Source organism: Sapajus apella, unplaced genomic scaffold, assembly GCF_009761245.1.
Source record: "Sapajus apella isolate SASKATOON/1434 unplaced genomic scaffold, GSC_monkey_1.0 scaffold84, whole genome shotgun sequence".
Lineage (NCBI taxonomy): Eukaryota > Metazoa > Chordata > Mammalia > Primates > Cebidae > Sapajus > Sapajus apella.
In genome coordinates this window covers 3,898,968-3,916,508 of record NW_022437024.1, presented here as the reverse complement: position 1 = coordinate 3,916,508, position 17,541 = coordinate 3,898,968, and the positions used below count along the sequence as shown (strand labels likewise).

At 37.7% G+C, this 17,541-nt stretch overlaps 1 protein-coding gene across 2 annotated transcripts in view; it reads right to left on the bottom strand.

Moving 5' to 3' along the window:
- Positions 1-17,541, bottom strand: part of PTPRO (protein tyrosine phosphatase receptor type O) — a 280,097-nt gene that overhangs the window by 89,318 nt on the left and 173,238 nt on the right. For both annotated transcript variants that reach the window (XM_032253729.1, XM_032253730.1), the window contains exons 3-7: positions 17,089-17,247; positions 14,557-14,709; positions 12,144-12,587; positions 10,148-10,309; positions 5,651-5,847 (exon numbers count right to left, since the gene is read on the bottom strand). In XM_032253729.1, the coding sequence (XP_032109620.1) occupies positions 5,651-5,847; positions 10,148-10,309; positions 12,144-12,587; positions 14,557-14,709; positions 17,089-17,247 (1,115 nt within the window). The remainder of the gene's footprint in view (positions 1-5,650; positions 5,848-10,147; positions 10,310-12,143; positions 12,588-14,556; positions 14,710-17,088; positions 17,248-17,541) is intronic.

Genomic DNA, 17,541 nt, shown 5'->3' with positions numbered 1-17,541 from the left:
CTTTCCCTCCCTCCCTCCCACCCTTCCTTCCATTTCTTTCTTTCTTTCTTTCTTTTTTTTTTTTTTGAGACAGATTCTCACTCTGTTGCTCTGTTGCCCAGGCTGGAGTGCAGTGGGATGGTCTCTGCTCACTGCAACCTCTGCCTCCTGATTTCAAGCGATTCTTGTGCCTCAACTACCTACATAGCTGGGATTGCAGATGTGTGCCATAATGCTCAATTTTTGTATTTTTAAAAGAGACAGGGTTTCATTGTGTTGGCCAGGCTGGTCTCAAACTCCTGTCCTCAAGTGACTGTCCTGCCTCGGCCTCCCAACTTGCCGGGATTACAGGCATGAACCACTGTGCCTGGCCTGATAGAGAATTTTCTGAAGAGACAAACTATGACAAGAAGATGCATATTATCTACAACTAAGCATTATTATTTTATTTATTTAAAATACACTTTACATGATAAAACATATATGCTCATTGTAAAAGTTGTTCACTCAATAAGAAAACAAATGAAGTAAATTGGACATCTTGTTTGTTCTCTTCCCATAAATCCTGACATTTTGATATGGATTCTTCTAGACCTTCTTATAACATATATACGTAAATAAGATGCTATTGAACCACATAATATATTATCAACATTGCTCCAGGCTGGGCACAGTGGTTCATGCCTATAATCTCAGCACTTTGGGAGGCAGATCGCTTGAGGTCAGGAGTTCGAGACAAGCCTGGCCAACATGATGAAGCCCTGTCTCTACTAAAAATACAAAAATTAGCTGGGTGTGATGGCTCACTTCTGTAGTCCCTGCTACTCGAGAAGACGAGACAGGAGAATGGCTTGAACCTGGGAGGTGGAGGTTGCAATGAGCCAGGATCACGCCGCTGCACTAGAGCCTGGGTGACAGAGCGAGACCCCGTCTCAAAACCACCACCCCCCAAGAAATTGCTCCGTTTAAACTTAACACATTGTAGACATCTGACCATAAATATAAATGCCTACCTACTCATTAATTACCCATCTTGCTTATTTAGAATGTTTAAAATAATAAAGGACATGAGGAATATAGATTGTTTCAGGGTGACATTAAGGTTCCTTTCTTTTGATAGTATTTTAAGTAACTGTTGATTTTAACTATTCAAATGACTACCTAAAATCATAGCTATTTAAATATGCCATTATAGCCGGGCACGGGGGCTCACGCCTATAATCCCAGCACTTGGGAGGCCAAGGCGGGTGGATCACGAGGTCAAGAGATCGAGACAATCCTGGCCAACATGGTGAAACCCCATCTCTACTAAAATTACAAACATTAGCTGGATGTGGTGGCATACACCTGTAGTCCCAGCTACTCGGGAGCTTGAGGCAGGAGAATCGTTTGAACCTGGGAGGCGGAGGTTGCAGTGAGCTGAGATTGTGCCACTGCACTCCAGCCTGGTGATACAGCAAGACTCCATCTCAAAAAAAAAAAATCCCTTATAATAAATTTATCCTATGGATATTATACTTTAACAAATAAGCAGCTATGGGCATAGCTATGAGTATATATATCATATTACTTAAAAAATGACAAGAGGGTAACTGTATTACAGATTACCTGACTTGGTGATAAATTATAAATACTAATTCTCGTCCTCCTTAATTTCTGAATATTTACTGAGCTGCTAACCTATATTTACACTTCTATGTTTCTCTATGCCTTTTTATTTAGTCTGGACCTCCTTGGGTGTCCGGTAGAGGAAGAAAAGGGAAATGTCCCTGCATTCTGCATACTAAATAATGTGTTTTATTTTTTACAAAATAATTTCACACTCACTCCTCCTTAATTTCCACATATTTAGCATCCCAGTATTTTTTCTGACTGTCTTAATCTTCATTCCTGAGAATTTAGTTGAGTCCAATGTCTCTCCAACTGGATACCAGTTCTAGTCTCCCTCAGCTAAAGGAATAAGGAGAAAAATGTGGTAGAGATCATAGCTAGTCAAAGTAAGAATATGATAGACAGTTTGTGTGTGTGTGTGTGTGTGTGTGTGTGTGTATGTTTGTCTGTGTTCCAGACACTGCATTAAGCATCAAATCTTTTTAATCTTTATTACAACCTGTAAGGTAGGATATGCTTCTCCCTATGTTATAGATGAAGATACTAAAACTTACAGAGATGAAGAAGATTGATCAGGGTCTCATAGCTGGAAACTGTTGAAATCAGGTCTGAAACCCAAGTCTGTCTGACTCTGGAGTCTGTGCTGTGGACTCCCTCATGATACACAGTGAAGCTGACCCTCTCCTTAAATAGCACATGCAAGCCAATAGAAACAGTATTGGTTGGGAGGTCAGATCATTTTCATCCTGGTCTCTGTTCTAACACTAACCAGTTGTGTGACTTTGGGAAAGTTCCTTAAATGTTTGGCCTCAATGTTACCATTTCCTCATTCGTGAGCCTAAAAGATTGATTTGTCTTTCTGTTCAATTTTATTATTTAGTTATTATACATTTCTATAAGTTGTCAGAAAGCATTCATGGACAAAAGCAGATCACATATAAAAATAAATACACATATATATTATATGAGGCTTCCTGATTCTAAAATTTATGATTGTGTGTGAGCCTCTGAACAGACCACTGAGAGCCTATTTACTTTGAAAAATTATCTGAGTTCTTTATGTGACACAGATTGAAGAATGATTTTGTGTCCAAGTGTTTATTAATAAATAGCACTACAGTGATTGTTAGAAAGGATACATCACAAAACTACCAAGAACATTTCCATACAAACTCATGCATGAAGCAACCCAAAGATACACACACACACACACACACACACACACACACACACACAATGAGGGCAAATTCAAATGAATGTGTACAATGTACCATATGGAAGGTACAAACTCTAAACTTCATAAAATCAGGGTGCAAATCTAATTTACCCTTATCTCTAGCACCTCACACAGGATCCATAGGACCCACCTTGCACATAATCACACAGAAATCAGTGGAGTCATGGGACAGAGTAGTAGCACTAGCAGCGCATCTCACAGATCACCAAGGTAATATATTAAACAATGGTCCTGTGGTACAGTTAGTGGTAGAGGCAAAGAAGAGAGAGTGAGGTTATGAAATAGCAAAACTTTACGATTAGCTATTAATAAGTGCTTGGCTTTAGAGTGTTTATTTTAGAGTGACAAAAATTCTTTGCTTAGACAAATTTTAGTTAGCCTTCTGAAGCTTATGAGCCCATCTGTGCACTTCCTTGTAAAATCCAGTTTTAGCAAAGAACATTGCATTGCTGCTGAGTCTGTTTAGCCAGAACTCCCATCCTTGACATCTGATTACCCTCAATATCCCATCAGGTTCCTCATCCCCCATCATCTCCCAGATGATGTCTGATCACCTTGGCCTGTCTTCAGCAAGAATCCTGTTAGGCAGATTTGGCTAGAACCCCCCTTACCCCTGCTGTTTCCCCTAAGTAGTTTTCCATCTGCTGATTCCCCTACACTGCTTCTTGCTATAAATTGCTGCTTGCTCATGGCTGTATTTGGAGTTGAGCCCAATATCTCACCAGCACTGCAAGACCCCATTGCAGTGGTCCCTACACCTAACACAATGGTCCTGAATAAAGTCTTCCTTACCATGCATTAACAAGTACGATTAATTAGTTTTTTCTTTAACAGGAGCCACATTTTGAACTTTCTATTTAATGTAATCATGGTACCATTGAATATATGAATAGAACTTAAGAAATACTATATTTTGTTCTGTTTAATGGTTTCTTTAGGAAATAAGCCCAAAGCCCAAGTTAGATCCATCCTGTTGAGAACATCTGATAGGTTTCTTTGATTAATGGCCACATGATTCTACTCTGGTTCTTGAGACTTTTTGAACTTACACATCCTCATCTGAAAAGTGTGTGCATGTATGTGTGTGGTGGGGCAATGGATATGTTTGTGTGTGTGTGTGTGTGTGTGTGTGTGTAGTGGCATAATGGACTATGGTGGTATGATATTAATACAAATCTCAGAAAGTTCTTGTGGTAACTGAGATGATGTCTAGCATGGTGGTCTCATTCCTGCACTCCTCTTTAAATATTAGTCTTCTTGCTTATCCTGAATAGGACATTTCATGTTCTGTTTTCCTATTTGCATTTTGAGAAGATACTGTAAACATACATTTGGACTAGTCTTTTCTGGCTCATTGATAATTTACAATATCTACCTCTACCCTTAGACTTTGTCTCCTTATGTGAAAGATATGTAATGTGTACATTAGGTAGGGCAAGGGGAGAAAGGTACCTAGGAGCAGTTGAGTTCTAGGTCAAGGTCTGTAGGGGAAAACATGTTTTTCTGTCAATGTAATGAGTCAGTCATTTTGGGTATGCTCAATAAAGGAAGCTAATAAGTTATACAATGAACTGTGATTACTAGTTAATCCATTTAGCATATTTATTCCTTCATTTAATTCAACTCTAGGGGCTCCTCATTCTCAAGTAAAGGCTTATCTCAGCATTCTATGGCTTTCTAATGCTCCAAACAACACGATTCCTAAATTCATCTTATCAATTTGCAATTTCTCATTGTTTGAATTTCATTAAATGATTAATTTTCCTGGGAGGAATGGAAACATCCCAAATAGCTCTCATATAGCAAACATCTTTTCTGTGCATTACATATCCAACATACTCCACGTGAATTGATAATTAATTTTTGCCTTTAGGGAAGAAAATGTATTTGTAAGACACCAAGAACCACCAAATCTGACCTTTTAAAAACACAAGGCCAGATTTTAGAAAAATAGAACTGGGCCCCAGGTTCTCAGGGCATCTGAAAGCAAGGTCCACTCTGGGCTCAAGTTGCACGGTATCACTGGGGGTCGATCTGGTGTATGCATTCCTTCTGCTAGCCACTCACAGTACTACTGAGTTGCACGCTGCCTCTGCCTGCCCCTCGCTCTCCTCTGTGCACAGCTGACTCATATATTCCTCAAAGCTCTTCTCAGTTGTGACTCATGAGGGGGTAGTTTTTACTTTATATTCTTTATATTTTTGAGTTTTTTTTCAGCAAGAATGCATTACTTTTATAGTCAAAATGAAAATTTAAAAAATGCAAAAAAAGTAAAACAGACCAACACAAAACCCTCCAACCCTCTGCTTGGTTGTCTCCTTCCCTGGGATGTTTCTTTCCAACCAGTTTCCAAGTCCCCTTTCCCCTTCATCCATGTTGCTCATGCTCAGCTCTTCTTCCTGTGAACTCCTCTGGACTCTCATCATTCATATTAAGCCGAGCCCTTATTCTATACAGTGCAGTCATTATACGTTCACTTATCTACTATTCTCGCTAGATTATCAGCTCTGCAAGAGCAGGATGTTTAAAATTTTCTAACATCTATCTTAGTACCTGGCACATCATAGGTGCTTAGCAAATTCCCTCGAATGAGAAATGAAAGAGAAAGGAACATGACCCTCCTATGAAGAGCAAGGGAGATTATAGCACAATCGAAAAGCCATTCCTACTCGTTTCTGTCCTCTCTGGCTCTTGGTAGCACTCATACAACACACCCATCCTAGGAGCTCTCAGCCTGGCTTCCTGTAGTGCCTCCTTGGCATTGCCCTATAGGACTATTCTTAGGTGGGACCGGTGAGCCCATCCTCGTTTCCTCTCCTTTACCTGAGTGCAGTACTGCTTTTCAAGCCTCTGGCTCTCCTTTTGTTTCTGGCAGGTCAGCGACACCACAGACACAATGGTGCTGTTGTAGTTTTCTTGGGAAGATGTCCAGGACATCAAGGCAGTGGTTGAGCTTAAAACGTGGACACTCACGTGCTGGGGCTTCTCAGTCAGTTCTTCGATCCACTCTCCTGAAGGACCTGCACATTTCAAATTGGAACACAGGGGAGGCTGCACACTGCACTGATTGAGATAAAAGATCCTGGTTTAAAAATCATGTTGTTTACTTTTTGCCTTTACAAAGAGATTCAGTGTAAGATTCGTGGTCAGACTGGCAACTTTTCAGGTCCTCTGCCCATCTGCAATCCTCTACTCCTTGACCTCACCTTGATTTAAACAGCAGCCTCAGCAATAACAGCAGAAATGGAAGCGCCACTTCAATGTGAGAATTTCCTGGTAAATTCTTCACCAGAGAAAATTTGCTTCTTTTAAACAAAGAGTGATCATGGCAGTGTGGCATTTCATCAGGGTTTATAATTCCTTTGCTACTAGGAACTTTGGTCTCTAGAAATAATTACTTTGAGATTCAAATCAGCCTCGACTTACTATCCTGTGAAAACATTTGAATTTGGCAGCAGTGAGAACAAAAAGGCAGGCTGTGACTATAGTGGAGAAGAAACAGTCAACAGGCTGGTTCCATTAGAAAAGCTGGCTAAAACTGGGTGATCATTTGAGGGACACAACAGGGTCCTTACCATAAAATATCTCCAGGGAGATGCCCAGCCTTAGCTTTGTTCTCTTATGTGCCTAAAGTGGTTCTTAACACAGTGCCGGACACCTATTAAGGACTTAAGACATGTTAAGGTGATTATTATCTACAGAAATTCCCTGCTGAAATTCAAATGTGAAACTTCCATTTATTTGCTTAGGATGCATTTCTCAGCTCCTTAATTTAATGCTGTATTCCTAGGCTGAAACCGGGGAAAGGAAAAGAAGCAAGTGGCTCTACTGGGAAGGACAGATTAAGAATTGGTATAAATGGTGCAGGGGAATGATGACAAGCAATGGTATTAATTACAGTAAAGAGATACAGAACTCATTACATATTTATATATTTGTTCCTGGCAGGTCAGTGACAATGCAGACACGGGATGCTACTTTAGTTCTCTTGGGAAGACGTCCAGGACATCACAGTAGTGGCTGAGCTTAAAACATGGGCACTCACATATAACTCCTTTCCAGCATATAAACTGCTTTAAGTTTATATGTGTTACATATTTTATTCTTTTAATTAATTAATTAATTAATTTTGAGATGGAGTCTTACTCTGTTGCCCAGGCTGGAGTGCAGTGGAGCAATCTCAACTCACGGCAACCTCTGCCTCCTGAGTTCAAGTGATTCTCCTGCCTTAGCCTCCCAAGTAGCTGGGATTACAGGTGCCCACAACCACGTTGGAGTAATATTTGTATTTTTAGTACAGAGAGGGTTTCACCACATTGGTCAGACCAGTCTTGAACTCCTGACCTCAGGTGATCCACCCGCCTCAGTCTCCCAAAGTGCTGGGGTTACAGATGTGAGCCACTGTGCCCAGCCTCTTTAACTTTTACAACAAGCCAATGAGATACGTACTGCTATTAAATCTCACTTTTCAGATGAGAAAACTGAGGCAGAGATAGGATAAGTAGAGCTAGGATTCACACACAGGAAGTCTCATTCCAAAATCCATGCTCTCAACCCTGTATGAGACTTCCTGAAGCACTATGAAAGAGTGAAAATTTGGAGATGGAATAATTGCACCAAAACTCAGTTTGGTCCTTATTAGTGGTGCAACTTTGGACAAGTGAGTTAACTTCTCTGAATCTGAGTCATTGCATCTGTTACATGGATAAACCGTGGAATTTTAGTATTAACAGAACTTTAGAGACCCACTGCCTTATTTTGCTGATATGGTTTGGCTCTGTGTCCCCACCCAAATCTCATCTCGAATTGTAATCCCCACTTGTGGAGGGAGAGACCTGATGAGAAGTAATTGGATCATGCAGGCGGTTTCCCCCATGCTGTTCTCAAGATAATGAGGGAGTTCTCATGAGATCTGATGGTTTAAAAGTGGCAGTTTCTCCTGCTCTCTCTCTCTGTCCTGCCACCCTGTGAAGAAGGTGCTTGCTTCCCCTTCACCTTCAGCCACGTTTGTAAGTTTCCTGAGGCATCCCTGGCCATGCAGAACTGTGAGTCAATGAAACTTCTTTCCTTTATAAATTACTCAATCTCAAGTAGTTCTTCATAGCAGTGTGAAAATGGACTAATACATTTGCTGATGAGGAAACTGTCCCATCACAGATATAAATGAGCTGCCTGAAGTCACAGAGCTAGTAAGTGCTTGTAACCCAACCCAGACCTCCTGTCTCCTGAGTCAGTGCTTTGTGACAATATGATTATTTACCTCATAAGGTTGCTGTTAGGATCAAATGAGGTAATATGTGTTAGAGAACTATGTAAACATGAAGTGTTACTACTGTTCTGAAGACTACTGGTGTAATGGGGACACAGAAGGCAAAGATGGAGAAAGCAAGACAAATTCAATTATTTAATAGTTTTACCTTATGACTGACCTGATAATCAACCCAAGGAAATGGGTCATTGAAGTCTACATGAAAATGGATTTTGTTATCAAATATTCTCAAGTTCTAATCTTAATTTTGATACTTGGGAAAGTCACTGAAATGTCTGCAATTCAGTTTTTTTTTTTAATGTGAAAAATGGGGATAATAAAAATGTTTCCTTCATAAGGCTATTGGTCAGGAAAAATGGGCTGCAAATATACTTTAGCTAGTCTGTGACTACATTATGATGAACCAAAGCAAGCCACCCAAATTTGTTGCTTACTTACCCCATTAGGTATAAGTATTTATATCTGTGGTATCCATTTTTTAAACCACAGAAGTATACACAGTACGTCTGAATAGCTCATTACCACAGAACAGAATATCCTAAGCACTTAAAAAGTCATTCTTTTAGCAACAGAGAGAAAACACAACTTCTGGGAGCCTGTATTTTTCCAGATAAATATTAAGATGCATCTTTTTAAAGTGATCACAGTTTTGAGCAATTCCAACATATTCTCAATGGCACTAGTCACTTTGGATACTCTTAGAGCAGAGTGCATAAAAGACACAAGTGTGTCATAAATATTTCTTGAATGTACAAGAGAATGAATAAATACTCAAACAGTATAACTCCAGCCTACGATTTTATAATTTGACATGAGAAGCAAGATGTACATAAAATAAATCTAGAAAAATACCACATACTAATAAGTTCTGTGTTTTGTGCTGTGTACCATGAGACAGAATAGGAATTCAGAGAAGAGAAAAGTGAGAAAGACCAGAATTGTTGCAGGAGTTTTCATGGAGGCTGTTCATACTTGCAATGAATCTGTAACTGGTGAAGAAAGAGTCTATTTAGTCAGTGAGGCATTTTTAATCTTATGGGAAGAACAAAATACTCAACTCTGTTCTGTTTCTTATGTAATCACATGTCCAAGGTCTCTCACACTTGAAGGACACACAAGGCAACTGGGAATACCTTTTCTATGCATCTGATAAATCTTTCAGGCCTTTCTTTTGCCAGAGGTGACATTTTTGTTTTTCTTTTAAGTAAAAATATTATATGGGACATTTTCAACATTTTTAAGCTGCTATATAAACTGAGCCCCTCTTCTGCTCTCATCCATCCTTCAATGAAAGGTGATATTTTTCCTTTCCAGATGGCAGTAGGATATGCGGCAGTTATCCTTTTCTGAGGGTAATTTTTATTCTTTGCCTTCTGGTTTTTCTTTCTGCTGATCAGAGGCACATATAACTCCTGATAGGGTAGGTTACTGATTTTTGATCTCTATACTTCCAGTAAACTTAATTAGTTTAGCTAAACATATTAAAGAGGCAGGCACTGTTTGTGCAGCTGTCAGGGCCTAGCTTTTGCTGTGCTGTTACCCTTATGGCCGCCCTAGGACTTGACACTGGGGCTTTCAGGATGCTCCAGCTACGACTTTTTCCACCAAATTTTATGGAGACTATCTGGGTGTAGTCACACTTGAATCTTTGTCTTTCTTTTGAGCCCCACAGGCTTAATACTCTAATGAGATTTTTCACAGTTCTATTATATCATTTCATTATGGCCTCAAACAAATGTCACATTTTCCAAACTGTATGTCCACATCCTTGGAGAGTTTGTTATGGCTAATGTGGAAGGTCAGTTTAATAAATGTTCAATTATCACAATCGTAAAAAAATCCTCAAGTTAAACCCATGGATAGGATGCTACTATTACACATGCATATATTTCCTCTTCTATCCAAAACTTGTGAATCTCAGCCTTTGCTGACCTTGGAGACTTCTCAGCATCCCTAAGGTTTGTGATAATTGACATCTGAGCATCATTAATCTCACCAGTTCCATTGTTCTACCTCCCCAGTAAGTGTCAAATGATCTCTTTGTTACTTACTGATATAAAAGCTGAGTGATTTTGCTGACTGACTTTTTCGAGTTTCACAAGATCCTGAGGAACTAAAGGTTGTCACAGATAATTTATATTTCCCAGGTTCCTTCAGTTCTGCAACAAATTCATGTGCTTCTTCATCCACTGTCAAATATTCAGTAAAGTTCTCTAAATCATATATAAAAAAGAGAAGACATATGAATTGACACCTGGAAAGGCCCTGGGTATAGACAAGTCAATTAATGTAAAAAAATAGGCATTTTAGATGTTCCCTACTTTTGTCAAGTTCAATAACGCCTCTAAACTAAAGGTACTATTAAAGCATAATGAATAAGAGTTCAATATTTTTACAATCCTCCACATAACAAAACTAAAATATGGCGTTTAACTCAATAAAACTAGGAATGGGTATACACAGTGTATCTTTATGTACTCCTACCTAACAAAATTATGTATACAAAATAGAAGCAGATAGGAAAAGATAACAATTGTTTCGTTGACTTTCTCATCACGATGTAAGGGCTAAAAAATAACCAGCATCAAATATCTTGTAAGTTCTTCGTGGCAGCATTAACCATCCAGAAATGCTTTAACATATATTTAAAATATATCTCAACGATTTTGTATCTAACTTTGTAAGATATAGGTTCTGATGTATCACAGAACTTAAGGTAAAATAAGAAATAATAATAATAGTAATATTTTTCCTTTATCCATTTGCTTTCAGAACTTCTTAAAGAAGGAAATATTTCACATTGTGTCACGGTCAACCCATCTTCTGCAGCTTATTACTTCATTTAAAGTCATTATCAGCAGTTGGCGACTACAACAGTCTTCAAAAGAAGACGCTGTAGTCAGATAAAAACATAATAGAACTTTCATGAGAAGAAGCAGTTAAATATTTTTGTGATTACAAGATTCTATTTGCCTTGGGAACATATTTAGGAACGAAGAAATAAAATATATTAGGGAAACAAAAAAATACAGGCAATCCCAGGAAAAATGACTTTTGACTCAAATAATTAAGAATTTTCATTTCATGTCATATTTGGGTATGGTGGAATGCTTTATCATCTTTTGTAGAAGGATCCACAGATTTTGTATCTCATTTTATTAAGTAAAATAGGAGTATACAGTATGCCAGTATATGAGACTACATGGGCCTTAAAGCCTTATTCTAAAAATAAGGCTATCATTGAAACTTCAAATTTTTATAAATTATAACCTCTGTGACCCAAACTACTAGACTGGAAAATGGAAAATGAAGTATATTGCTGTAAAAACTAAACAAACGTTAAATAACCATAAAAATCTACCAAACAACTATTGAGATGGGAATCATGACCCAGACTTGTTGAAAGTCATGGCTCTACTTTCCTAAGTTACTGGGCTAAAATAAAAGGAATGAATCTCAGATGCTATAGTAGCTATATGGAAATGTCAGTTGCTGGGTATTTTCCGTTTTACTATCAGCTTCTCTTTGGTAAACTGTGGTTCTGGTTCCAGAGGGGCACACCCTAAAGGGAGCAAGAGAGGCTGGTTAGCAGGACACAAGCCTCGCATTCTTGAGGAAGTAGTAATGTTTTCATAGGTATTACTTTGACGCCATGTTTCTGAAATTTGCATATGAGAAAACGGAAAATTTCTCTAGGATATGCTGTAATTTTCTGGGATAGTTAGATCTTTAATTCAAAATATTTCCAGAGATGATATTTTCCTCGTTGTTCTGAGGCATGTGAAATGTTGAGCAGTAAAATGTATACAGTTGGCAGTACTTACAACTTGTGAATCACTTAAACCTTCTGATTCTTATCCAGTCTATTCATTTGGGTTTTCTGCTCTCAGTCTGCATTGGATACCCAATTAAATTCTTCCCTTCCTTTACCATTATTCTTTGGATATTAACTGTCTATGATCAGTCTTTCTAAACTCATATTTTAAAACATTTCCATTTCCCTTCCTTTGTATCAGTTCTATTTCCTCTGATTTTCTACTGCTTTACCTTCTCGTTCAATATGGATATGGAACCCATCAAAAGCAGTGGGTGGTTTGGGTGGTAACCAGGTCAATATCATTTGCACAGGGAAAAAGGAGAAAGAGTTTGCTGTTGACTTCTCTGTCTCACTGAGCGTACTGTTATTTTCATATTCCATGGGAAGTACACTGACAAATTCATCTTCACTTTCAGGAGTTGCAGATGCACTGTCCCACCAATAGGGCTGAGATGTAGTTTCATAGTCACTGCTATTAAAATCAGGCCAACCGGAAGAATTGTTGCCAGAGGGAATTTCAGGGGTTTCTTCTGTAAAATGGAAGAGTTTTTCTTTTCCTGCTGCATCTTGTGATCTCATGAAGGATTCCTCTGGGAAATTGCCACTCTGTTCTTCCCAGTTGTTTTTGTTCAAGTTTATGATACGAACAGAAATATTTTGAGGTGGATAAGGGGCTGTAAGAGAGAGAATGTTCATTTTCAAGTAATTTTTAGTTCAATTATAGTGAATACTTAATCTCTTAATGAGTCAGGTACACACGCAGATTTTTAAAAATGGAATATAATTTTATTTCTAATACGTAGACAAATTCACATTAAGATAAACTGTGTCTTTTTCCATATACATACTTCTAAAATGTTGTGGATGATGTGTACCTATTAATATATCACTAGTCACACTTCAGATATATTAACTTGCAATATTATGCTTGTTGAAGTAGTAATTTAACCACTTCTAAAAGCAGGGTATGTAAATATTTTTCAGTTTATCATAATCTCACTTACAAAAAATGAATCTCTGTTCCTGGATTTTTATTACAAAAAGAAACAACAATTATAGTGTATTTACAGCTATCAGTATGACAATACTTCATGTGACACAGTTGTACCTAGAAGAGTTGCATACATGTGTTGCCCTTAGAGATGTTAAGATACATGTTAAAAATATGACTTCACTCCCCACCTCTCTAAAATGAGACCTATGAGCACAAAATGAGTTTATAAATTATGGAAGCACACTTTACTTACAGGGGGAAAATTATGAAGACACACTGCATAGTCTTTGCCTGAAACAATTTCTACTTGTCCTTCATCAGCAGTTCAATTATCACCACTTTCATGAACTTCTTTTTTTTTTTTTTTTTTTTGAGGTGAAGTTTTGCTCTTGTTGCCCAGGCTGGAGTGCAATGGTGTGGTCTCAGCTCACTGCAACCTCTGCCTCCTGGGTTCAAGTGATTCTCCTGCCTCAGCCTCCCAAGTAGCTGGGATTATAGACTCCTGCCAGCACCCTCAGCCAATTTTTGTATTTTTAGTAGAGATGGGGTTTTGCCATGTTGGCCAGGCTGGTCTTGAACTCCTGATCTAAGGTGATCCACCCACCTCGGCCTCCCAAGGTGTTGGGATTACAGGCATGAGCCACTGCACCTGGCCCCATGAGTTTCTAATAAAATTTATCTCTCTTTCCTGTGTGTTGTTAAATAACTTTGTACCTCTTTTACAATATTCATCTCATTCTGCCTTGTATGACAGCCATTTGTGTAGTACTTGTACCATTTTTTGAGGACAAAGATCCTGCCTCATCAGTCTTATCTTCATCTCTCAATATTTAGAACAGCTTCTAAGTAGAATGTACTCAATTAATGTTTTTACTTCTTACTTGGAATAATGAAAAACACAAATAGAATCTTAAATGTTGACATTAGGTGAATTTGTGATTTAGCTGAAATAGTTTCCTGGTCTTAGACTAATGAATAAGAATTATGACAGCTTAGAATTTCAAACTGTCAAGACTTTAGAAGTAATCTATCATAATCCCTTCCTGGGGCTCACAAGAATGGCCTCTCCAGCATTCCTATTGAGTACTCAGGCACATTAGGCACATACAGTGTTGCTTATATTGGTGATTGGTACTTAGTAAATAATGCTTATTTTAACCATTTATTCTTCCATCCATCCATCCATCCATTCATCCATTCATCCTACAATAGTGCTTCATATTAGTGATGCTACAAAAATTAAACACTGCAAGTTTTAGATACATTTGAATTTCAATATTTTCCTTTAATAATCTGATAATCTGTACTAGAATGTCTTCTCTCTCTTTTTCTGCCATAGGGCCAATTGTCAGCAATAACTGATGTCTACTAGATCCAGGTAAGTGACTTAATTATAACCTTTGGTAATATCATGTAGCTTTTTATTCAAATATTACAAATCTATGATTGCATTGACATATTTTAGATTTTTCTTATTGAATATTTTGGCCAGTTCTTTTTACATTGATAGAAAATTTTTTTAGGTTATTAAACATACATATTTTCTTTCTTTGGTCTGGATCAGAATATTTCTTAGGATAAAAAATAAATATACAGAAAAATATAATTGATTTAGTTTTTCACTATATTTGATTCTTCAGGAGACTTACCAGTTCTGTGCTGTTTGGGTTCATGACTGACACCACTGTACTCAACAAGGGTACTTTTATTAAAAGTTGCTTCAGATACCAGCTGAAAGGTGATATTGCTATAACAGATTCCTGGCAGCCAGTGATTAAATACTGTTTTTCCCTTAAAGAAATCTGTGAAGAGAAAGTCAACTACATGAAAAATATGGTCTTCTAAATGTCACACACTTCTGAAAAGTTTGAAACAATTATGGTTAAACATTCACAAAATAATATTTCTTTCAACTCCTGGTATGGTCAGTAATTAAAAGTTAGTAGAAAGCTAGAGATGAAACTTCAAATGTTTAGACTTGATACTGAAGGGTTCTTTCTGTTAGAATTCCTAAGGAGATCGGACACAGTTGGAATTAACTTTTTATGGTAGGAACTTTTCAGGTGTGTATTAAATGAAGGAGATAATAGAAATAAATTGTAGTAAGTTTACACTGGCGATTTACTATGTTTTTGGGCGGATGGAGTTTTGTTTTTGTTGCCCAGGCTGGAATGCAATGGTATGATCTCAGCTCACTGTAGCCTCCGCCTCCTGGGTTCAAGCAATTCTCCTGCCTCAGCCTCCTGAGTAGCTGGGATTATAGGCATGCACCACCATGCCTGGCTAATTTTGAATTTTTAGTAGAGATGAGGTTTCTCCATGTTGGTCAGACTGGTCTCAAACACCTGACCTTGGGTGATCTACTCTCTTAGGCCTCCCAAAGTGTTGGGATTACAGGTGTGAGCCACCACGACTGGCCTACACTGGCCATTTACTTTAAGATAAAAATTCAAGGTATTTTGCCACCTTCTGGCCTAAAATAAAAGCAATTTACAAGAAAAGTTTTCATTTAGAAAAACTAGCCTAATTTAAAACTGGTGTATTTGCCAGTTTGTAGACAGAACCTGCCCAAAAAGAGAAAAAATAAAAATTTGGATTCCACTTAGAAAACTTTAAAGAGGATAATAATAAACTTAAAAAACCAGTCCAACTCAAAAGAAATGAGAGAAATAAAAAAGTATCACTTATTGAATTGAAATCTAAAAATTGCTTGAAAATTAGTTGACTTAAGAATAAGGGTATATTAATTCTTTTTAAATTCATAGTTGTTAACAAAAGTTTCAGCAATTGCTTTTTAATCATTCATAAATGTATTTGCATATGATCTATAAATAAATAACATTCCATTTATTAATTTGCAGGTAATCTGTTTTCATTGTAAATAAAGAATATAATAATTTGTGAAATTTATTTTTACTTTTTTCAAAGTTAAAAAAACCAAATTCACTGCATATAATTAATTAATTAATTCATTCATTCATTCATTCATTCCGAGTGGGAGCCTTGCTCTGTCACCCAGGCTGGAGTGCAGTAGTGCGGTCTTGGCTCACTGCAACCTCTGTCTTCTGGGTTTAAACGATTCTCCTGCCTTAACCTCCTGAGTAGCTGGGATTAAGGCGCCCGCCACAATGCCCAGCTAGTTTTTTTGGTATGTTTTAGTAGAGACAGTGTTTCATCATGTTGGCCAGGCTGGTCTTAAACTCCTGAACTCAAGGGATCTGCCTGCCTCGGCCTCCCAAAGTGCTGGGATTATAGGTGTAAGCCACCACTCCAGCCCCACTGCCTATATTTTAAATAGGTCTTATAAAAAAAATAAATCCATGGAAGAAATGAGTGTGTAAAAGCAGCAAGTCAAAGTGACATTTTTCTGGATGTCATGCTCTATGTGCTTCAATATTCTTTCTCTTCCCACCAATACACGTTTCCAGTTACAGTCAGCCAATTCTGATACCATTACCTGCCTCCCACCCCCAACTGATGTGTCCTGAGTGTATTCAAGTTCCTTCTCTGGATTTCACTCCCAATGAAGCTCAATCCCCTTTCTTCCCTCTCCCTTTAGCCCCTTCTTTCCAGAGAAGTCGATTTCGTTCCTTTGACTAATTTGCAGTATTAGTTCTCCTGGCCTCTTTTCTCTCCCCTCCCCACAAGGTTCCCATCAAGCCAGTAAAACAGCAAAACTAATTTTTGTATTTTAATGTATTCATTTACTTGGTCAAACAGATAAATATATACACAGAAACTAAAAAGGATTGTCTTTTGCATTTGAGGATGTTGGATCATCTCCAAGTGAAACTTTGTGAAAAACACCACTCCAGCTTCCCAGTCCCAGAAATGCCCATGTATCATACCCAGAAGTAAATGGTTACTTGTGCTTCTAAACTTAAGCCTAAATTTATTTCCTGCACCAGGCATGATGCCTTAGGGAATAGTAATATGTAACTGATAATAATTTGAGTATTTCTCATGCTGTGCACATGACACACAGCTCTCAAGTAATGAACCAGATGTTCTAGGCCTCCTTATAACACGATTTTCATAAATCAATAACTATTTTTAATGGTTCATTTATAGGTCAGATAGTGAATTATAAAACCTCGTTGGAGTAAGAGAGAACATCATTTGGGAAAAGCTTTGTAAAAAGTGATAGTTGTCGGTGATTCAAACTTCCTTTTGCCACTTACCTTTATATAGCATCGTCCGGAAGTCTTTACCTTCCCAGTAGCTAATGTTCACTCTTGTGAAAACATTATATTTTTCTGGGTAATGAATTTCAAATAGGACTCCTGTTTCAGGAGAAGGTTTATAGTCATATATTGAAACACTGGTTACAGGCAGAGGTTCTACAGAAGTGAAGTAAATGGAGAAAGGGAAAAGGAAGAAGAGAAAGGCTGATGTCAATACTTGCATGAACCAAGGATTACGCATACCAGAAATTTACACATATTTTCACTCTCTGTGAGCACTAAACCATTCAGTACTCATGAATTGAATGTTCTTAGCAGCAATTAATAAAGTACATTTTATATGGTGCTTTCTGCTTTTTGAAGAACTTTCACATTTATTTTTCCTTTTTCAACAATACTGAGATCTAGGAAGAGCAAATACTATTATCTCCATCCCGCAGATAAATGTAA